We start from the raw sequence: 23,681 nt of genomic DNA, 5'->3' as shown, positions 1-23,681 counted from the left end.
TTTTGGTTGCTAAAAGACCCATCCACGTGAAGTTCCAGAAAGAGGATTTATTGATTTAGATCTGTAACCGTGTCCATACAGTAAATAACCATGAACAGATGGTAACAGATTTGTGAAATACTAATGGCTCATGATTGTAAAAGGAATATGGCTGCATACAGGAACCACAAAACCCAGAAAAGAATTATAATGTGCCATTAAAGAACCATTATATTTAGAGTATATACAGCCAGGTGAGTCTGACGATTATATACTGCACTCATACGTACAACTACAGTAAATGAAGTAAATGAGTAAGAAAACGCTAGTTTAGAATTCAGAATCTCAAGATTTACTCTAATGGGAAAGTGGTGTAAAATGGCTGAAAAGTACTTTACAACTTTATAAAAAAGTGAATAAAGGAAAAACAGTTCACTTCCCGGGTCCTTCCTGCGTGGAGTTTGCATGTTCTCCCCGTGTCTGCGTGGATTTCCTCCCACAGTCCAAAGACATGCAGGTTAGGTGCATTGGCGATTTGAAATTGTCTCTAGTGTGTGTTTGGTGTGTGAGTGTATGTGCCCTGCGGTGGGCTGGCGCCTTGCCCGGGGTTTGTTTCCTGCCTTGTGCCCTGTGTTGGCTGGGATTGGCTCCAGCAGACCCCCATGACCCTGTAGTTAGGATATAGCGGGTTAGATAATGGATAGATGGATGGATGGATGGATGGAAAAACAATAACACTAGACTTTCACAAAAGGAATATGCACACAAAATTTTTGCTAATTAGCAACGGAAATAGCAATCGTTTTAAAGCTTTCAGAACCAAATGAAAACTTCCTGTTCTCATGCATAGAGTTCAACTTTATTTTTTGTGTCTAAATACAGTAAATGTCGTGCGCAATTCATGGCACTGCAGCAGTATCTTTATTAGCAATAATTTTGCCTTAATTGACAGCAATTAAGAAGAACTACATTAAACTGAATAACTCGATAACTTTAAAAAATAAATAGCAAAGTAATTTAACAATGTCAGTAACTAGCAGCAATAAAGCACTGCAAGAAAATTTGAAATTAAATACACAAGCTAATTAACCTGATTGTTCCATTTAATAAATTGACAAATAAGCAACAAATATTCTGTATTCACTTTTAAGGACCAAAACTACAAATAAAGGTGAACTAAGGATGCAACAAGTCTCAAGATTTTTTGAAACCCTTAATTCTGGGGCCGCTGGCAGACACAAAAGAGGGAAAATACCAAAAAGGTAAAAAAATAAAGAAAGAAAAAAAGCAAAATCCAAAGATTTAAAACTAAACAAACCACTTACGGCACAAAGCAGAAGAGAATCCGCTGTCTCAGCCAGGAAGCTGTCATGGAGGGCCACTGTCACAGAGAGCATGCTGGGACTGGCACCCTGGTGCAATGAATAGAAACACCTTAATCAGCCAGAGGCCAGAAGAAATAAGGAACAGTGGCAGATTGCCTCCTAGTTGCCTCCCATTCTCATGTTGTTCCCCCATACACAGATTGGCACCATCCCTTTACGCCAGGGGGTCTCCAACACGTCGCTCACGAGCTACCGGTAGCTCGCAACCCTTTTCCAAGTAGCGCGTCAAAGGGTTAATGAATCCTACATAAATTTGAAAACTTGATTAGTCAAATTAGGGGTGGGTGATGTTTCCAAAAAATCATATCACGATCCATACATCCATCCATCCATTTTCCAACCCATCCATCCATTTCCTAACCCGCTGAATCCGAATACAGGGTCACGGGGTCTGCTGGAGCCAATCCCGGCCAACACAGGGCACAAGGCAGGAACCAATCCCGGGCAGGGTGCCAACCCACCGCAGGACACTAGCAAACACACCCACACACCAAGCACACACTAGGGCCAATTTAGAATTGCCAATCCACCTAACCTGCATGTCTTTGGATTGTGGGAGGAAACCCACGCAGACACGGGGAGAACATGCAAACTCCACATCACGATCCTTTTAACACAAAACCACGATCCACAATTTGAATTGCAATCTGTCTTTTCAATGTGGCATACACTTAAGAGAATATCCAGACTCAAACTCAAGTAACACTTTATTTTAAATATCAAACAAAGTTGAATTCAATTGTTCTCTCGTTCGCTAGCTAAGCAGAGTTAAGGAACACGGCATGAAGCTGGCGACTGAGTGAGGAAGGCCCCTACCCTTGGCCGGCTGCGTGTTTCTCAGATTCGCTCAAATAAATCGGTACCGCAAGCAAACTATGATACTTAGCAAAATGAGAGAAGTCGCGAAATCAGCCAGAATGTTTAAGCAAATTACAAAAAAAAACCTGATCTAAATTTGCTAAGTAGTTCTCTTGTGAAAAGCAGACAGACATACAGACAGACAGATATTGGATTTTATATATTATATATTAGTAAACCTTCAAAATAATGTGCAGTTAAAGTCTCAACAGCATTCTCAGCATTTCTGAAGCTTAGTAGAGCCACATAACTATAAGAATCTTCACCAAGCAGCTCTGAAAATGTCTGCTTTGTTTGGGTCTCCATACCTCTCTGAGTCTGACATGAATGTCATGAAATCAAAGTTCAGAACAAGACTGACAGACGAACATTCAAATGACTCCATAAGAATAAACCTCAGTGGCTCCACTCCACCACACACCTGCCTCTCTTGTTGACTCCATGCAGTGCCAGTCATCTGACTAACTAAAAAACATCACACATGCAACTGGACCTGTGAATAAAGTGAAACAGTGACATGGAACAAAATGACAAATGAATAAGGAATATCTGTGTATTCGGAATTGCATTGTTTTGTTTTGACAGCATTCATGATTTAATTCAATAGTGTGAGACACACTAGAAAATGCATACAGACTGCACTTGCAGGTGAATTAAATATTTTTTGTGATATTTTAATACAAAATGTGAGTTGTGGACGGCAACATTTTATAAATGTTCAGGCAAAACAAGCTTATTCAGTTTGCTTGGGTTGAAATAAGCTATGAGAATAAACATTAGAAAACGTGAGTAGCTCTCGGCCATTTTCATTTTGTAAAAGTAGCTCTCAGGGGAAAAAAGGTTGGAGACCCCTGCTTTACATGAACCTCTGTTTGGACGTGCACCATGCAGCATGGTTCCATAACACTGCCCAAGTAAGTGACAGAGTATAACCGCTCTGCAAGTACAGCTGAAGTCAAATTTGATTGACAGTTATCCTGTCCCTAGATACGTCCCACAATGCCTCCGGTTGGCAGTAACCTTTCTCAAGCTCCACTCCACTGCAAGAGTACGGTAACTATCAAGTACACCAAGTGACATAAACATGTAATCTAATTGGCTGTTCAGCAGAACTACTGATTCATGATTTGTGGACCAAGTACAGAATAAATTTGAGAGTTTTGCTGCCTTTTTATGAAAAATAACTTTGTTCTAATGAATTATGCAAATGAAACGGACTTTGCTGTAATGAGGTTTTTTTAACAATAAATCTAAAGGAAACTGGCCAGGACCAGTTAACAAGGATTTTGTTAAAACAGTTTGTTCTAATAAAATTTCACACATATACACACACAAACACACAGCTATTATTATAGAATTGCAAACTTAAAAAATGTGATCTTATCTAAGAAAACCCAATGTAACACATTGTCTTTTTCTTACCCTCTCTTTTCAGCCCCCTGTATTCCCCAGGACGTTTCAACCACCAGTGACTGCTTGAAAAATCATGGGCTGGTTTACTGGACAGAGAGTGATGGTGCTGTTTTCTATACGGCGATCGCCCAGGGGCTGGATGGCCACCAGCATATTTGCAATACTGAGGAGACAAGTTGCAACTGGACCGACCTTCACTGTGGAGAGGTGTACAATGTTTTTGTTATGGCACACGACTACAGCTGTAACAGCTCAGTGAGCAATACATCCACAATAGTAACGGGTAGGTGCACTTCAAGCATTCATATGATTTTATTAGTAGTCTCATTTAAAACTTTCTGGACGCTAAGCATTTCCCATTTTTTTACTTTCGCGTTGGCAACCAAGCACATTCACAGGCTTTGTGGCTATGTGAAGCAGAGAAAAAAATGGGAGCACCCAAGTTTGGAGAGCGTCTAGTATCCTAGTAGTTGCAAATATACCCCTAAAGCATAGTGCAATATGTTCAGGCTCTAAGTCCAAGTGTGCTAAATCAGTTATACGGCTTAGTGAGAAAACTGTTAGGCCAAGAGCAGCTGACTGGAGACACTGAGGCTGCCGATCCCTTCATCAATCACAGTCTGAAGGTTAAACATCAGCTCACCTCTGCTATGCTCCCATATTCCAAGACTCTTAAGGATTTCAAGCAGCTCATGAAGCAGATGTCTCTGGAGGATTATTTCAAGCTGGTGTATCCTTCACACGTTCTCCAACACTATCTGCAGCCTCCACAGAGTGTCAGAGGTGATATTGAGACCTCACCAGACTCATTGTCTTCCAACAACAGTGACCACAGTTTGTTTTTGAGATATTAGCACAAAAGGTTCACAGAATTTTAGGGAATGGCTCATCAGAAAACATTTTTGCATATCACCAATTGTATTTCGTGCACTGCATTTTATTAGCTATTTCATGGGTACTATGTTAAGAAAATCGCATATTATCAGAAATGATGCTTTAGTGTATTTTGAGCAATCTCTTGCAAAAGATTACATTTTCTGGTGATAGTAGGACCCTAACCCCCTACTTCCCATATATTTGATGTATTAACTTTTGTGTTTTCGACTTTCACGCCCTTTTCTAGTAACTTTATCCCTGTGAAAGTTGAGGATTGACTGTAAATAAACAGATGTATTTCTACAAAGGTTGTTCTGTAACCTAATAAAGCTCTGAAGAGCACAAGAGGTCAAAGAATTGCTTGAAACAACAAACACAATCCAAGGCAAATAATGTCCCACTACACAAAGGCAAAAAACAGATCAAGGGTTCACAAAATCCAGGTAATTACAAAGAAAATCACAATAACAATAATCACTAAGAAAACCTGACAACACCACGAATGCTTTAACAATGAACCGCAAAGGACTTTGGGTTTTCCTAAACCTTTCAGGACAGAGGGAAGTCCCTTGTGGTGATGGGTAGGTGGGGAACCACCTACAAAACACAAGGCATATAACTGAAGATAGTTAGACACATAGAAACAAAGTAGACATAACAGCAGAATTTGAACTCCAGTTGAGGTTCACATTGACTAGCATCTACCTACTGCAAATCAAATGCCCTGTTTTACATTTGGTTTGGTTAGTGGGTCTGGTTGACTATGATGTCTGATCTTTGATTCAGGATGCAAAGGAAAACACAGAAGCATTTCTGGAACATTTGATTACAAATTGCACAGTTGTTTCTCTGCTGTTCATCGCATCTTGGAAAAAGAGAAGTCCCTTCAAGAACAGTCTATCTAGGGTTGGGCTGCTAAAATGCAATTTTGTGGGTAAAGTGGTATGAAAAATACAAACAGCAGTCTTACAAGGAGTGGAAAAAAATAATGTGTTCAGAAGATTCATCCTTCACATCATTGTTAGTAGTTTGCACCAAGAGAAATCTAAGATCCTAGTGCTTACTGAAGAGTGCAGGGGTCTGTGCAAGGTTTATTTTTTGGTGTGGCTGTGGTCCGCTGAATCCCAAAGCATGTATCAATAAATACAAATCCTCAGTGATCATGCTCATTCCGTGGTTGTTAGGAATATGACTTAGTTGTGCTTAGTCTTCTGATCCTTGTTTTTTTTATCATTTTTGTTTTCGTCATTATTGAGTTCCTTCTGCTCAGAAAGAAATAAGCAGGTTGGTAGAATAACGAGGTAAAACACATTTGTATGCACTTGTCAAAATTTGTAAGAAAAATGTGGAAAGAATCTACAACACTCTGAAGCCAGAAACAGTAAATCATAGAAATTCCACTCAAAAGATTTGGTTTTGAATCCATCTAGGACAACCAGGAAGTGGACCGTGCTGACCTTTGTATTGTCTCACACACTGCACACTTCTGGTCTTCTATGCATAGCTACAACACAGCAACAGTAATCATACTACTGACAAAAGAGTGGCGCTCATGATAAACAACATGGTGTCACTGTTATATATATATGACTTGTGTTCGTTTTAACTTATTTCTTGCCTTCTTGAGCTCTGTTATTAGCATACTCTGTCTGGATATAGGATAATTGGAGTTGTATAACTCAATTTTGGGCATTATGTTTTAAGTTAGAAATAGTTTGGTTTTTTTTTTTATTAATTTTATTGTAATCATTCCATACAGATCAATCAATTTTTACAAAAAATAGCATTGAGAACAAGTCGACCTCCACCCCTGAGAGACAGAGCATGGCCAATGGGGTTAAACTTAAAGCTTGTAAACATACCTAAATTGATGGGTTTGATAAGCAATAGAGATGAATGGAGAAGAAAAAGAAATGCGGAAATAATTGCTTCCTCTGTGCTTTAAGAGCTTATTCTAAAATATTATTGATTAGATCCTGCCATGTTTTGAAAAAAAATCTGTACAGATCCTCTAACTGAATATTTGATTTTTTCCAATTTCAAATAGTATAACACATTGGTTTCCCACTGACTTAAAAGAGGAGAGTTAGGATTCTTCCAGTTTAGCAAAAAAAGAGTGCGTGCCAAAAGTGTAGTGAAGGCAATCACAGTTTGTTTGTCCTTCTCCACTTTAAACCCATCTGGAAAAACCCCAAACACAGCTGTTAATGGGTTAGGAGGGATTATGACACCAAGGCTGTCTGAAAGGCACTTAAAGGTTTTGGTCCAGAATGATGTTAATTTGGTGCAGGCCCAGAACATGTGGCCCAGTGAGGCTGGAGCTCGATTGCAGCGTTCGCGAGGTTGGATCTTGCCCTGGAAACATTTTGGAGAATTTAGCGAGACAGATGTGCTCGATATATAATTTTGAGTTGAATAATTGTATGCTATGCGTATATGAAGCGCAAGTGAATTCTCTGCATTGCTATTTTCCACTCCTTTTCTGATATATTGATTAAGAGATCTTTTTCCCAGTGTCCTCTTGGATCTTTGAAAGGGAGGGACTGTAAAATAATTTTATATATTGCAGAGATGGTGTCTGAGTCCTTGAAATTGAGCAATATTTTTTCCAGCATGGGTGAGGGTGCAAGATGAGAAAAATCAGGCAGGTTCTGTTTGACAAAGTTCCTAATTTGAAGATAGTAAAAGAAATGTGTAGCTGGAATTTTAAAGAAATAGTTTTCTAAATGTTGTAAATTTTTTTTGACGCTGTCTTTGTTTTCCTGTGTGCCACCACATTGAGTATTGGCTGCTACAGTGGTCCTATACAGCAACCCTCAATGATTTGTGACGGTAATATCCGGTAATCACCACTATGGGATAAATCTAAAAAAATCTCTACTTAGTTTTTATCAGTGTTTATTATTAGACCATTTTTCTGGTTTTATCGTTGAGTAGCTGTCCCCCACGGCTCCACCCACGTAGTAATGAAGCAAACTTTAAAAATCAATAAAAAAAAAACATACTAATTTGTATTGAGAAAAATTTATATTGATAACTTTCATATCTGAGGACCTCTTGATATCCAATATTTTTGGTTTTGCTATCAGGGACAAGAATCTAGCTGTGATCTCTTTGGCAAGGTATCTCTGGCCAAGTGGAAGGTAGGTATGCTCCAACATCAAACGTTGCCACTGTATCTGATCATGCTCAACTCTGACGGGACAGTGTTCCTCGTGGTCCTGATATCTCTGCCAATGATCAGTTACCCTCTAAAACACACGTAGCTGAGATCTCTGAAAAACATCAAATGTTATTCTTTAACAATCTCTAGATGAAAAAGTCTGCTGAACAAACAGGTATCGCTAGCTAAGTGGAGGCAAGGTATGCTCCAACATATGGCGAGAGGTAGACCAACTTGAGGATGGCAACACCCAGCTGCCAACTCCTGAGGTTTCGCCTCCCCTCTCCCTTGACCCTCTGCATATCTCTCGGATTCACATGAATAAATCGTTCCCATAAGCGAACTATGATACTTAGCACAATGAGAGAAGTCTCAAAATCAAACCAGAATGTTCAAGCAAATTATAGAAAAAAACCCGATCTAAATCCGTTAAGTAGTTCTCTCGTGAAAAGTGGACAGACTTACAGACAGACAAACATTGGATTTTATATATAGAGAGAGATTTTGGGTTTAGAATTTAGACTTGATACAAGACATGGCAGATTCTTGGTAACAACTTTTTTTCCTGAAATTTATGATGTTTCTTCCCCTTTGTCACTTCCATTATTCAAAATATTAGTAAATGAAATTAAAACTGAAAATTAATTAAGGAAATTGATTCATCATCACAAAAAACCAAAAAGGGACATAAAGGCAGTTGCAAACAGCAATGGGAAAAGCAAAAAAATATTGAAAACAACTATATTATTATAGTGGTGGCATCATTTGCATCACCATTTTTTGACTTTTCCTTTCTATGAGTTACACCATTTTGTGTGGTTATTTGCATTGGTGCCACCATTTTGTGTTTTAGGTCATCGTCATGGTGTGTAGTTGCAAAGCACATGATGCACATGCTATGTAACCCTTGATGTTATACTAGCCATGCTATATAAGATGGCTGTTTGCATTGAGCAAGCGATCAAACTTTGTGAAAAGTTATGGAAGACTTTCCAAGAGACTACTGATCAAGCAAATTAAAATCATTTAGGGAAAACCTTTCTGTTTGAGAATTCTTGGCTAGTTTTGTTTGACTACTAACGATTTGGTTTTGGTGCCAATCTCAGGTCATTTATGTAATAAACCATTGGTTCAACTTACCCAACACTTTTGTTGCAGCCCATAAGAAGAATGTTTGTTCATCTGTGTGTCTTCTTATGTTGACATCCAGTCCAACTGGACTTTCATTCTGTCCAATTTGAATGTCAAAGTTGATAGTTGATGGTGGCACTTCCAAATGGTATGATAGGTGCAATGCATGAATGGTTTAAAGGGCATGATAATAATAAAATCCATCGCCTGACAGCCCAAATCAACCCAACTAAACATCTATGAGGATTCTGGAGCAGCACCCAAGATAATATTTTCCACCACCACCATCAAAAGCCCAAATGATAGAGTTGTGTTTTTATGGATGGATGGTGTCTCATCACAGTTTCAGAGAATTGCAGAGTTTCTGCAAGTTCAAAGCATTTCTGGTATCATGTGGTTTCCCAGCTAGGGCAACATACAGAGTAATTTCCTTTGTTTTGTCATTTGGCTGTATATGTATCTCAACAAACCCACTGTGCTGGGTCCAAGGGATGAACCAAGGACTCAGGAGTGCAATTAAAGAACATCTAGCAACCTCACCTTAATGGTTTAGTTTTCCAGAAACTACTTACTGTAAATGCAGTCTCCTTCTGGTCTGCGGTCAAAACCACCTCATACACCATTCCTCCATCCAGAAAAGAAAATAGAACATGAAAAATTAACATCATGGAATGTCATGAATAATTAAAGGCCGTAAGCCACTCAAGAGACCCTTTACTTACTGTTTGAAAAAGCCTCCTCCTATGTAGTCTTTTTCTAACATCTTTATGGTTTTAATTCCAGGTCCCTGCACTCCACAAAACTTTGGTGCTTCTGCTCACTGTTCTCTTAATGGTATCTTGGTGAGCTGGGATGCCAGCGAGGGAGCCGCAGAGTATCAAGTCACAGCACAGGATGCAAATGGATTCACTGCAGAGAGCCGTTCAAACATCACCAGCTGTGACCTCACAGAGCTTCCCTGTGGAGAGATCTATTCTGCTACTGTTACTGCACTCAGCAACAACTGCCTAAGTCCACCCAGTTCCAAGGTTTACTTCAAAACAGGTAAATCAATCGGCAGTGCTATTATGAGAGGCTGCAATGTGAGATACACCCTGCCTTATCTTGTCTGCAGAGGTTTCTATAAACGCACAGCACAATAACAGATTTACTTACCATACAGCATGAATATCCACCTGTGTATCAATCAATTTTCTGAATGTACTTTATCCAGTACAGAGAAACTAGAACCAATCCATCACAGGACACACTTGCACCAGATTAATTCACTTTATAGTTTCAGAAAACTATAATTCAATACATATGTCTTGGGGATGTGGGGTGTTCTGAGAAAACAATAATGGACACATGAAAAATGTGCAAAATCCACATAGACTCTAACCTGGCTGGGATTTAAACCCAAGGTAAGAATGGTAACACTAACCACTGTGCCAGCCATATGTCTGAATCTGCGTGGCAATGGAAACAAAGTGAGGCTGCAGAGTCGATAAGCAGTTGCGGCAACTGCTCTCCTGTGCCACCCACCCCACAGATAAAATAACACCACCTTCTCAAGACCTCTTAATCGAGTGCAGGTTAGTGACATTAAATTTAGGGACTCCAATTCACCTAAAGTGCATGTCCTGGAAATGTGGGAGGACTCAAGGACCTGAAATAAAACCCAAGCAGACACTTCCTGTATTTCCACACATTCTCATTTATAATGGCACGTGTTGCCTGTTGGTTAGACATACAAGGAAGAGTTTCACTGTACTCTGCATATGTGACTACTACAACGGCATGAGGTAAATACGCAAACCCCTCACAGATTGTTAGGAATTCTGAATGTCTGCCATTTTTTGGATGCTTGTTAATTCTCATTCTGGGTTTTTTGAGACACTCAATACAATGTTTGCATTTATTTTCCACTTTGAAGTTGTTGTTATTTACTGAAAACTATCTTGTCTTTTCCGCCACCATTTTGTTTAACTATTTAGAGACACCATTGTCATGATGCAACGTCATTTGCTAAGAAGTACAGTTTCAGAATTCAAGCAATACCACATTATAGAAATCAGTGCTTTGGATTCGTCAGAGTTTGCAGATATACAAAGAAAAACATTTGTGTGTGTGAGTTCTTTAGAATTCCCAGTTTTCTGACTTTTGTTTCTGAATTGAAGACTGTGATTTTTGGGTTGCAGTTATTTTTGACGATCGATCGGACTGGCTGTTGGTTACAGATTTCTGGCTTCCTCACAATTTTTCTCAGGCTTTCTTTCTTCTTCTTCTTCATCATCTTTTTCTACTTCTATGTGGGGACAATGTTTTATAGGTTGCACTGTGATTTTTACAGACAGATGCATTTCCTGATGCCAACCTTTCCCATTTATGTGGGCTTGGGACCTCCTCAAAGCAATTAAACGAATCTGTACATATTTTCTGGAGTTTTCCAACCCTGAGAGTTTTATTTAGACTATTTATTTTGAAGTTTTTCATTTTTCCTTCTTATTGAAAGCCATTTTGTTTTTATTCCGAGGACCTCTCTGTTGAGGTTTGAGGTTTGCTAATCACCTTTTGACATGGGAATCCCTCAGTGATGCATTCTGCTTGTGTGACAGCAATGAAATCGGCGTTACCATATAACAGTCACCTCAAATAACCCCCACATTATCTGAGATTAGATTCATGATCAGCAAATTGCATTATTTTGAGATTTTTGGGGGACTGGCAGTCAATTTTTGGGTCAGCATTAGTAGTTTTGTCATTTCTCTCTTTGATCTCCGGTTTTGACACTTTCCATTGTTTTTTGGCCTCATCTTTTGTCATAAAATTTTTCTGACACTTTGTTGAAGTCAGTACATGGGTGTAAGACATAATACAGACAATACGTAGGCCACTGACTTAGGCCAACACTCAGGCCACACTATAAAGCCATACCCCTGAAGTTGTAATACAGCAATGCTAAACATCGTGCCACTGTACTAACTACCCATTAGATAACATAACTTGACCTTCTCAAACCACTTAATCCTGTTGAGGACACAGAGAGGGTGCTGGTCTTTAACATCTCCCTCCATTGTTGCTATACATTATGGATGGTTGGCTATTGTTATCTGCATTGAAACACCTGTACAGTATTTCTTGGCAAGGAAATAAAAAACAGGCTCCTTACTCAGTTATGGGATGGCGATCTAGGTTAGGCATAGGGTTCAATCCACAGCACCCTACAGCTGAATTAAGTGGCTTTACGAATATATTAATAGATGGATTAGAGGCAATCAAAATGAATGAATTTATTTAAGTTGAAGGATGATTCGGTGATCATGCATTTTCTGAGTAAGAAATTTTTACCACAGGTATTCCACAGGACCACTTCTTTAAATCTTTCCAAACATTTGTACAAGTGGATCCATCTTAATTTCCATTTAGGTCATAATTATATTTATCAGTATAGCTGTCACTGTTAGTGTACCTGCCGCACAGCACCAGACTCACAGAGTTCAAACCCCTGCCCTGTCGCTGACTCTGGAACTGGCATGTTCTCCCCACTTCTGCTCTGGGATTTCCTCCTGGTACAATACAAGGAAGACAAGGAAGAGAAGAAAAACCCTTGAAAAAACCATTGTAGGGAAAAAATGGAAGAAACCTTGGGAAAGGCAGAGAGAATCCCCTTTACAGGTAGGTTGTGTGTGCAGTGGGTGTCAAAAAGATGGGGGTCAATACAATGAAATACACAGAACAGAACACAAGTAATCCTCAATACAATATAATAGTGCAACAGAAATATTACAAGTACAGAACAGAATTTAATAGTAGATGATATCCCATAATATGAGTTCCTGGAGACCTCAGCCATCAAGCTGCCTCTCCTAATTGGCCATTCCACAGCTGAGATAGCACTGGGTCAGCCAGTCTGATGAAGGACCCCTCTACACGATGATTCCTGCAATCCTCCATCAGGGATGACTTTACCTGAGGCAGGCAAAACAACTTGGCAGATGGGCCGTGGCACCAAATGCCTGATACTCCATTAGTTCTTTCCACATCCCGAATTGGGTGCATTAGTGAGCCTGAACCAGTCTGAAATGAGTGAGATTGCCATGTGATTCCCAGGGCTGTTTTCTGTGTTGTGACCCAAACTTCTACGATGGATATGTAAGAAGGATCTTCTTTGGCGCATCTCCATTATGCACACAAAACACAAACTTGCCTTTTCACTCCATATGGACTGCAGAAAGCACGCAACTCAGCGGTTTATGTTAAAAGAGAATTCCATCAACTTAAGTGACTGATCAGGGTTCTGGCAGCAAATATGTCTTTTCCTCCCAGTAGGTTTGTCTTGTCTGAATCCCACTACAGTCTTCCTTTACAGAATTCCATCCTCTGAAGTGAGGTCCTTCTCATGCTTCCTGTCCTTGTCAAATCTTAGCCATGGCACCAATGTAGCAAGCTGCTCTTTGCTCAGGGGGCACTCCGTTCACAGGTCATCCCAACTGGCCTCCTGCATCCTGTCCAGAGTGTCTGCCTTACTCATGTCGAGCAAAAGGAGGACTACATCCGCTCATTGGGCTTCTGAATGCAAGGGTGTCTCTTCTTGGGCTTCTTCATTTGAACTCCACCAGTGCACAGCCTTTCAATGATCCTGCATTGAACAAGAGAGTTGCACGATTAAGCAACTTCATTCTGTTTCTTATTTTTTCTTGAATGTAGGTCCATGCCCTCCTATAGCAGTTTCAGTCCAGCCGGACTGTTCAGGGAACAGCAGTTTGGTGCGGTGGACAGAAAGCAATGGAGCCTTATATTATATGGCCACGGCAGAGACCACAGATGACACAAAGCGATTCTGCACTTCTGTTGGTACACAGTGTGAAATAAATGGCCTGCAATGTGGGCAGCTCTACTACATAAATGTGGTCGCCGTGGATTACCAGTGCAATTCCACCGAAGTTCCATTCACTGAAGTCCAAACAGGTGAGTGAAAACTATTGAGTTACATTACAGTAACAATATACCGTACAACCATGAAGATTAATGAGTTAGAAAAAGCAAACCAGCAAAAAGTGAAGCAAGAACAAATATTTAGACTTCACTTTAACAGACAAGCGACTAGACACTGTCAAGGGGCAAATAAGTGGAAGCGTCTGTAGGAAAAGTCAGGAGACCAACCAGGCCACCCAGTTTAATGCAAGAGTCCAAAAAATAGAATCAAAACAGGCATTTGGTTGCACAATGACTTATTGGATAGCCTACTTGGCTTCTGTAATTTAAAAGCTCTGTCGAGCTGATCAGTTTTAGCGATATTTGTCATGCAGGAGGTCTGCTTCTCAACTGATGTCACTCCTTCTGGGCACATTGGTATTTAAAGGGCTTGACCGGAAGGGAGCATTGTGGGGTGGGCTTTATTGCACTCATTGGGCATGAGAGAAAATGACAAAGGCTAAAAGAAAGGATAAGGAAAGTAAAAGGTGTGTCAGAATCGTTATTGAACCGGTGCTGTGATGGAGAGGAGGCAGGCGGTTGGGAATGTTGCACAGCATATTTGAAGAACAAAAAACAGGATGATCTTATTCGTTTTCAGTACAGCTCCGTCTCTCTTTGACTTGACAGTCGTTTTCCTTGATGTTCCGTGACTCTTCTCCACCGCCCCTTCTTCCAGCTGCAGAGGGGACTGGGCGGTCTCATGGTCTGGAATCCCTACAGATTTTATTTTTGTTTTCTCCAGACGTCTGGAGTTTTTTTTGTTTTTTCTGTCCACCCTGGCCAACGGACCTTATTCTTATTCTATGTTAATTAACATTGACCTATTTTATTTTCTTACTGTGTCTTGTATTTTTCTATTCTTCATTATGTAAAGCACTTTGAGCTACATTTTTGTATGAAAATGTGCTATATAAATAAATGTTGTTGTTGTTGCACAGAGCAGAGAAGTGAGGGTGCTCATGGGGCAGGATCACTCCTACTGAGCGTTTAGGGAGCAGGAGCAACCAGCCACAATGAGTGGCCTTCTGCAGATGGTCAAGTGATGGCAGAGGAAAAGTGGAGCAGGGCTCACGGGGATTCCTAAGACGCTGAGGGATGGTGGTGGGGAAATGAGTTGACTTGGCCTGCCAGATGACAAAGAAAAGGTGAGCTGAGGAGACATCAGCTGAGGCCCAGGAGTCATTTTAAAGGACAGATCCTGTGCTTTTACCCCTCGATTTTCACTTTTTTCATTGGAATATTTGTCTGATGGAATTTTACCGTGCTCTGTTGTTTCTTATAAAGGTCCTCTGTGTTACGCCCACCTTTGCCTATAAATAGTGATGGAGACAGAAGAAAGGACCAAGGGGGCCATATGGGTGAATGGGGGAAGAGCCGATGTAAACAGTCAGGTAGTGATAAGCCATGGCAGTACAATGGGAGCACCAGAAGGGAGGTGATCCATTTAAGAAAGGCCATAGGAAAAAGTCAGAATAATTTCCAATCTGACAGATGGTAGTAAGATGGATCAGCATGTGGACATAATGCCTAGAGGAGAGGATATTAAGGACACTTGTGCCTTTAAATTAAAGACTGCAATGATTCCTGTGACCTGGTGGTCCTGGCATGTTTCAGGCACCAACCTGATATTCAAGAGCATTGTGTAAGTAGGCCAAGCAGACAGCGGTAGTAAGAGCTGATTATGCCTGAGAGATGTATCCTATGGGAAAGGAAGGACGTGATTAGGAGTGTGTTTTACAATGAGACAAAGTGGACAAACACTGTCTGAGGACAGGCTAAGAGTTTTTAGACTTACTGTTAGACTTTACTTGCACTTTGTGCATTACTCCAATATTTTTGCAATTTGGTTAATTGATCCACCACTTGAATGTATCCATTAATATTAATTAAAGTTTGGAGAGGCCACAATATATGAATTCAGTTACTCATGTTGATATTAAAACATACATACCCTTGTGTAATAATTATGTTTTAATTCAAGGCGTCATTCTATAGTGCTGTTGTTTAATTGAGAAATGTTAGACTATAGTGAATTTTCATTAAAAGCTTAAAAATAATATAAATACAGGAAAATCACCAATTACTTGTTAGTCTCTTTTTATTACTTTGAATGTTGCTATAATAATAATAATAATATCACATGCTCTAATTAGGGCAGATATACAATTCTAATCTACATAGAATTCATGAGAGAAGGAAGACATTCTGGCAAGGAGACGAGATCACACAAATGTTTAACTTAAATGACAAAACAGTACTGGAGCCTTCAAAAAATATGAATATCTACAAACATGTTGCCAAATTTCTGGGAAGTTGCAGTACTGACAAAAAGAGTTAAATATTAAGTCCTAAACTGCGGTGGGTTGGCACCCTGCCCAGGATTGGTTCCTGCCTTGTGCCCTGTGTTGGCTGGGATTGGCTCCAGCAGACCCCCGTGACCCTGTGTTCGGATTCTGCGGGTTTGAAAATGGATGGATGGATGGATTAAGTCCTAAAAGATGAACCTGTAAGGGCCCACCTACCATTGACTAGCTCCTGAACAGCAAAAAAATGGGAAAAGAGAAACAACTGATAACTGATTTGAAGTACAGACCATATGAAAAGGAGTACAATGTACTCGAAAATTAAAAGGTTACCGATGTGCAAAATGCAGAGGCCCAAATTGAAACAAAAAAGTGTTTTAAAACCTAAACCTTACTATTGTTCATACAAAGTTCTTTACATTAAAAGAATTGTTTCCTTCCCTTCATAAACTAACTAAGGTTACCATCCTGATCTTGGATCCCTAGAAAAGCTAAATAATACAAAATGGGTGAAGTGGTGGCTCTGAGGCTAAAGATCTGTGCTGGTATCCCAAAGGTTGCCAGTTTGATTCCCTGTCACTGTAAAAAGAGATCCTACTCTGTTGGGCACTTGAGCAAGACCCTTAACCTGTAATTGCTCCAGGGGTGCTGTACAATGGCTGACCCTGCGATCTGACCCCAAGGGGCATGTGAAAACTAACAAATTCCTAATAGAAGAAATTGTATAAGGCGAAATAAACAACAACAAAAAAGATAACAAATATGGAAAAGCTCAGAAACAACACAAAATTCCCTCAGTTTGCAACTGCATTCTTAAAAATGAAGGTGCCGGAGTGGATCTTCAGAGCAATGCTATAGGGAAACCATTTTTGGTTCCCCAAAGACCCATCCACATGAAGGCTCCAGAAAGAACCGTTATTTAGTTAGATTTGAAACTAGTTCCATAGAGTAAGAAGCCACGAATAGATGGTAACAGATATGTTAAAATTACAGATGAATCCTGATTTTAAAAGGACTCTTGCTACATATGTACGACAACACAGTGTCCTGCAAGCTAGCCTACAATAAATTAAAGATTTCAGGTTTTTTGTGCATATTAGAAAGTTTTTCACAGCACAAAGAACCAATTTCATATGCAAAGACTGAAATGGCTCTTTGTCAAGCACAGGTTCTACAGGGAACCACACAACCCAGTAAAGAACCATAAAGTGCCATTAAAGGTGCACTATTTTTCAGGGTGTGTGTCCACTTTCCAGTACTGTGAAACCAGGCGTTCTCCTTCCCACCTACTGTTTTTCTCTTCTATCTGGCCTCTTAGTCCTTCATTCTAGGAGTTGAGCCTGCAGCCCAAATTCTTCTCCTGACAACAGACTAAATGTTCCTGTGGCTGTGAGGGGGCTGTGGATGATATCTTTGGAAAGGAAAAAATCTACGATATAGGAACCTAACATGGCAGACTAACAAGCCATAAAATGAAATAAGGTCTGAGATTGGCAAGGATGGGTTTCTTATTAAGCATTTGGGTTGGAGCGAAAACCTGTAGCCACTCCGGCCCTGACATTACCCACCCCTGGATTAACCTTTAAGAAGTGTACATTATGTATGTAGTTGGTACTCTAGCCTTTTTCATTCAAGTAATATTCAGATTTCATACAGGCGCACATTAGGTAAGCTGATTTGTATTTTCTATTAATTGCAATGAAGTTGTTTATTTTAATACATTCTTTTTATCACGGTGCCAGAGATTGGTGACGTGTTGCATGTTAGTTGGACTTGCAAATATGAATTTCACAGTACTCTGTACACATGACAATACTATTACAACGACACTTAATTCACAATTTAGTTCAAAGAGAAAACAAAACTATAATTTGCAAATGTCTAAGAAGAGTGTTGCAGGTACACAGTAGTAAGGTCTGCAGTTTCACACAAAGGATCCAAGACACAAAGCCGAGTGTGGAGTTTCAATATTCTCTCTGTGTCCTTAAAGTTTAATTGCGCACTCCAAAGACATGCAGATTAGGTGGTCTGTGAACTTGGAGTGAGTGGGTTGCGAGTATTCCTCACAATCGATGCTTATCAAATCCAGGAGTGACTCCTGCTTTTCGCAATGGCACCTGGTTTCGAACAAAGAAAGAGCATGTTAACAAAATTTATGAATGCAAGTATTTTATAGAATTTTTATAAGTAAAAACTGAGTCAAATGTAAGCAGCCTCTTTATTCATAATAAATGCCCATAGGAGGCTTATAGGGTCCTTATTGTCACATGCACAGAATAAACTGAAAATTGTCCTTGCGTGAGCTAAACAACGTGCAGCAAATCACCACTCTCTGGCTCCGGGATCACTGAGAAGAAGTTAAGAACTTTGTAGTCATAATGGTCCTGTGCGCTCACTTTTGAAAGTGAAATTTTATTAATATATTGATGTTTTTTCAGCTCCTTATTCTTCCAGTGCTGACATTTTTTAACATGTCCCATTACCAGCCCCATGCAGACCACAGAATGTCAGCGTCCAGATAGACTGTGCAACCAACAGTTCCCTGGTGTCCTGGGTTCATGCTGCGGGGGCCATAAACTACACTGCAACTGCACAGAGCAACTCGGGCAAAGTTTACTCATGCACTACCGACGGACAGGAGTGTGAACTCCAAAATTTGCCTTGTGGCCAGCTATATATGGTGCAAGTAGTGGCAATGGACAACACCTGCTCTAGCCTGCCAAGCACAGCGGTGAACATTCAAACAGGTATGAATTTTTATATGGTGCACATGATGCATAGATTTAAAATTAAAAACAGTGACATGTTTCTATAGAAATGGCACATTTCATTTTATTGGGCAGTGTAATGGCTCCATAACTCCTACCTAGCTCCTCAGACAGCTTTGCTTAACTTCTGATAATACAAAGTGGACCTCAACTTGGGAAGATGTCTTTAATAATTTTTTTCTTTTCACATAGCTCCGTGTGTTCCCAAAATCAGCGAAGTATTTCTGGATTGCTTAAATAATACCTTCCTTGTGCAGTGGTCTCAAAGCGAAGGAGCTATAGACTACACAGTAACTGCAACGGCACCCAACGAGCACATTGTTGGCTGCAGTAGCAACTCGACGAACTGTGAGATCGGTGATTTGATGTGCAGTCAGTTGTACAGCATAAGAGTGATGGCCTTTGATGATCAATGCAACAGCTCAGAAAGCACTAGCTGGTACATGGAAACAGGTAAACACTTATGAATTAAGATTAAGCCAAAGCGCTAACTGATACAGTTTAAATGAAGGAAATGCAACTGGTATCTGTGGCTTAACGAATTCATGACATGAATGTTGGCCTAAATGGCCCTTGAGGTATCAAAATAAATCAAATTTTAAAGACATTTGTATCACTTTTGACATTATATTATTATTAGTTTTTTTAGTTGTATTAATTTTATTGTAATCATTCCATACAAATAGATCAATTTTTACAAAAAATAGGATTGAAAACAAATCGACCTCCTAAGTGAAAGTTAGGTAGAGCCATGCCACCTTCTGCCTTAGGTCTTTGTAGGGTCGCTCTTTGGATACGTGGATGTTTTAAGTTCCAAATAAATGAGGTTATGGTTGAATCTCATTGCTTAAAAAATGATTTATTGATGTATATTGGAATATTTTGAAATAAAAAGAGAAGCTTAGGAAGGATATTCATTTTAACAGTGTTCTTCTTCCAGCTAGAGTGAGATGAAAGGTTGACCATCTATGCAAGTCTTACTTAATTTTTTCCATACAGACGGCGAAATTTTATTGATAAAGAGCTTTATGTTTACTTGTGATATTTACCCCTAGGTGTTCAAACTTTTGACATTATATTTAATTTCCAAAACACACTAGCGTAGTGATTAGCCTTGTTGTTTCACAGTTTCAGTGATCGTAAATGAGGTTGTTTCTTTGGTCAATCTGTCTATGACAGTTGCAGCCTGTGGCATGAACAGTGCGTTCTGGTTGTGATTTTCTTTTACAGTCGGGTACCAGTAGGGGTTTTGGCTTTTGGGGCCGACTGGAAGCATCATAATCAGTCTTGGCTCTTCCTCTCCACTCTAAGGCTGGAAGAGGAACAGAGGTTAGTAGCTGCGTCTCACCTCTGTTTGTCTCTCAGTTTACCTTCGTGAGCTGAGCCTCCCACACACTGACAAAGCACATGTGCTTGACACCATGCTCTTTCTAAACTTACTTATGTCAGTACAGGGTTATATGGCAGCAGAGTAAATTAGAAGTCAGCCCTAAACCCAAAGATTTTTAGATGGGTTGCCAGCCCATCACAGGACACATTGAAGCACACCCTGTTTTTGGATCTGTGCAGACCCTGTGCAGGCCATGGTGGTTAACTGCCTAGGGGTGAAGCTACACTGGGGAGATGGGAGTCAAGTATTCTGAGGAGTGGTTCTTTTCGGCAGGGTAGTGGCTTATTGAATGTACAGACTATAACGACATATTAAATACTGACAAAATGTCTATAATTCACAATTATGTAACTAATTAAAAATTAACAAATGGTGTATTATCAAACTGTTATGAAATGGATTTCCCTCAAAGGCAAAATGGTTGTGAGGCCTCCATAAACAAGCAAGGGAACAGATCAACATCCTAACGGATCTGCCCAGCAGAGTCTCACTTGAGCTCAGCCAGGACCTTAATACTAATACTAATTCATTTGACGTAAGCCACAAAAATGGTGTGCTGGAAAATACCACAAAATATACCAATATATATCAAATGGCCCCACACAGAGGGGGGTAACCATAAACTTTCCAGTTCATGTAAAAAGGGCATAAACTAGAAATCAAGGATTTATTTCATAAAATAGAAAAAACACAATGAAAAGATCAAAAGAACAGAAGCACAAGTAGTTGTCTCAAGAGGTAATCACAAGCAAACAATGATGAAAAAATAATGTCCAAAAGACAATCCATAATCAGAAGCAAGAAAATAAGTAGTAAATCCAGACAGAAAGCAGTACTTACGAAACTCCACAGAAAGTAAATGATCTCCTACTCCTGAGCCTTCTCAGATCACTTGTATAACAGTTATGTAACTTGCAAATGATTTCTTCTTTTTAAACACTCTTCTCAGTGAATCATATGGATTGATTCGTAAACACTAGCAAATGAAATCAGTGGAACTCAACAAGAGTGGTAAAGCGCAGGCATGTCCTGCATGATGTCCTCAGCATCTTTCATTTATCTGACGCTGGTAGAGGTTTAAAGCGCACACGAAAGAACAGCCTGAATCATGAGCATCAAGTCCCTTCACTTATGATTCTTCTGAATTCAAACTATACCAATATCTGTGAAGGAAAGCTGTCACTGATGGTTTTTTATTCATTATACAAGTACAATACAGTAACAAAACAATATCATTTGTTAATTGTTTTGTGTTGTACAATTCATTATTGGGATTGTTTTAAATTGAATACATAAATGATAATAAAACTAATACATTTATGTCCCTTTCTATATTCAACAAATTAATCACACATAACTGAACCTTATAAAAATATTATTCTAATTTCTAACAATTATTTGCTGTCAGCTTTGCTTCAGCACACCATTTTTATGCTCTTTTACTGTACTGGATATGTATAATTTTCTTATTCTTCTGAGTTTAAACAGAACCATTACTGGAAAACTAGTTCTAGTGATTCTTGTTCACTTGTGATTCTGTAACAGAACATCTTCTTTTAATTCTATGCAACTTAATACATTGTCATGCTTTGTTTACTGAAAGAGTACAACAGCACATGAATTATAATCATGTAAAATATATAATTAATTATACATACACACACACATATATACAGTATATATACAGTTTGAAAGAATCTATTCAGTAAAGTGAATCAAAGTGCCTATCAATATCATATAACCAGAGTGAGGCCTCAGGAGCAGGGATGTCAGCGTGGCCCTGCCTCCTGTGGCTCCACCCACAATGAACAAGGAAAGGTAAATCATTTAAAAAGACAGACCATAATTATAGAATTACAAATGAAACCAATAGCAACAGCAAAAAGAAATGATAAATAATAAGTTACAAATTAACAAAAACAACAATAAAACAAAAAATACCCATCAATTGAAGCTCATACATACATAAACTAACAAGCCATCTTCTTTTATGTCTTTGAACTGTAGCACTAATCACCTGAACACAAGTGAAACTGTACATGTGAATATATGTGAACAGAAGATCGTGGGCTGATGATATAAAATAATTGTCAACATTCAAATAATGGTGGGGGTGGGCAAAAAGAAAGACAGAAGATAAGGGGAGGTGAAACACCATGGTTGCTAAACTTCAGATTGACCAAGGCGCATAAGAAAAAGAACAAGAATATACGAAATTTTGCAAATGAGAGACCATTCACCTCAACAGGCTAACTTGAGTAGTCCATTTGTCTCATCTGCACACTTTTTAAAAGTAGCCTATTTCTACTTCAACTACATGATTCAGAGGTTTGTTGTTAAGTCCCTCGGCCTTTTGTGTGTACTTCCTTGAATGCACTTCTCTTTAGTTTCCTCTAGATGTCCTCATGTATGCAACGTATTTGTCCAAATTAAAATCTTCATCTGATATATGCTGGTTATCTAAAATATTTTAACAGGTTCATGTGATCAATGTTGTAACATGTACAGAGTACATTGAAGTTCGTACTTGCCTGTGCAATATATAGGCTAAAAAGTCAATCTGATAAGCACATATCTTGCTGACTTTACAATTTCAAATCCTTTCTTCAGTGCCATGTGTGCCCCAAATTGTTCAAACACGATTGGACTGTAACAAGAAAGGAGCTTTTGTACAATGGAATCCAGTAGATGGAGCACAGCTGTATGTTGTGAATGCTACAAGCAACCAAGGAGATGAAGCAACATGTACAACTAACAAAAACTTCTGTGAAATGACGGAATTACAGTGTGGAAGCATTTACAATGTCAGCGTGACTGCAGCTAACCAACTGTGTGATACCTCACAGAGCGAACCAGAGGAGCTAAAATCAGGTAATTGCTCTAGTCCATAAGCCTAAACCACCAATTTACTTAAAAAAATGGCTGTCACATTTTTAACTAGGTGCAACCCTGTGGTGGTGATCAATAACCAGTTGTTCTTAACTGACCATTTTGCTACATACACGAGATCAGAACTTATCTGAGAGAGTATGCAGCACAACTCCTGGTTCAGGCTTTTCATCTTGTCACACCTGGACTACTGCATCTCTCTGCTAGAAGTACCAGCATGTATCACCAAGGCTGCTGCAGATGTTTCAAAATGCAGCAGCATGTCTGGTGTTCATCTAGAAGAGGCAAACGCATGTCATTCCTCTTTTCAAATCACACTTTAACGTGTATTAAGTTCAAATGTTTGCCTAAAGAGTAGTCAACAGGTCATCACCAATATATATGGAGGCACTTGTCAGGTCCTATGCTTCTTCTTGCTCACTCAGGTCTGCTGATGTGCAGCATCTTGTCATGCCACCTTTGTGTGGCATCAAATTTCACTCCAGACTCTTTTCATGTGTAGCTCTTGGATACCATCCTCCACATAAAATTCAGACTCGCTCAAAGTGTTTAAGAGATGCTTATTTG

The 23,681-nt window shown here is 39.4% G+C and overlaps 1 protein-coding gene across 1 annotated transcript in view; it reads left to right on the top strand.

Moving 5' to 3' along the window:
* Positions 1–23,681, top strand: part of LOC120514791 — a 217,889-nt gene that overhangs the window by 140,270 nt on the left and 53,938 nt on the right. Inside the window, exons 31-36 of the mRNA XM_039735347.1 lie at positions 3,658–3,918; positions 9,589–9,849; positions 13,495–13,755; positions 18,554–18,814; positions 19,028–19,288; positions 22,836–23,096. Of these exons, the coding sequence (XP_039591281.1) occupies positions 3,658–3,918; positions 9,589–9,849; positions 13,495–13,755; positions 18,554–18,814; positions 19,028–19,288; positions 22,836–23,096 (1,566 nt within the window). The remainder of the gene's footprint in view (positions 1–3,657; positions 3,919–9,588; positions 9,850–13,494; positions 13,756–18,553; positions 18,815–19,027; positions 19,289–22,835; positions 23,097–23,681) is intronic.

This window comes from Polypterus senegalus, chromosome 14, assembly GCF_016835505.1.
Source record: "Polypterus senegalus isolate Bchr_013 chromosome 14, ASM1683550v1, whole genome shotgun sequence".
NCBI classification, from domain to species: domain Eukaryota; kingdom Metazoa; phylum Chordata; class Cladistia; order Polypteriformes; family Polypteridae; genus Polypterus; species Polypterus senegalus.
This window is presented reverse-complemented; position numbering and strand designations above follow the sequence as displayed.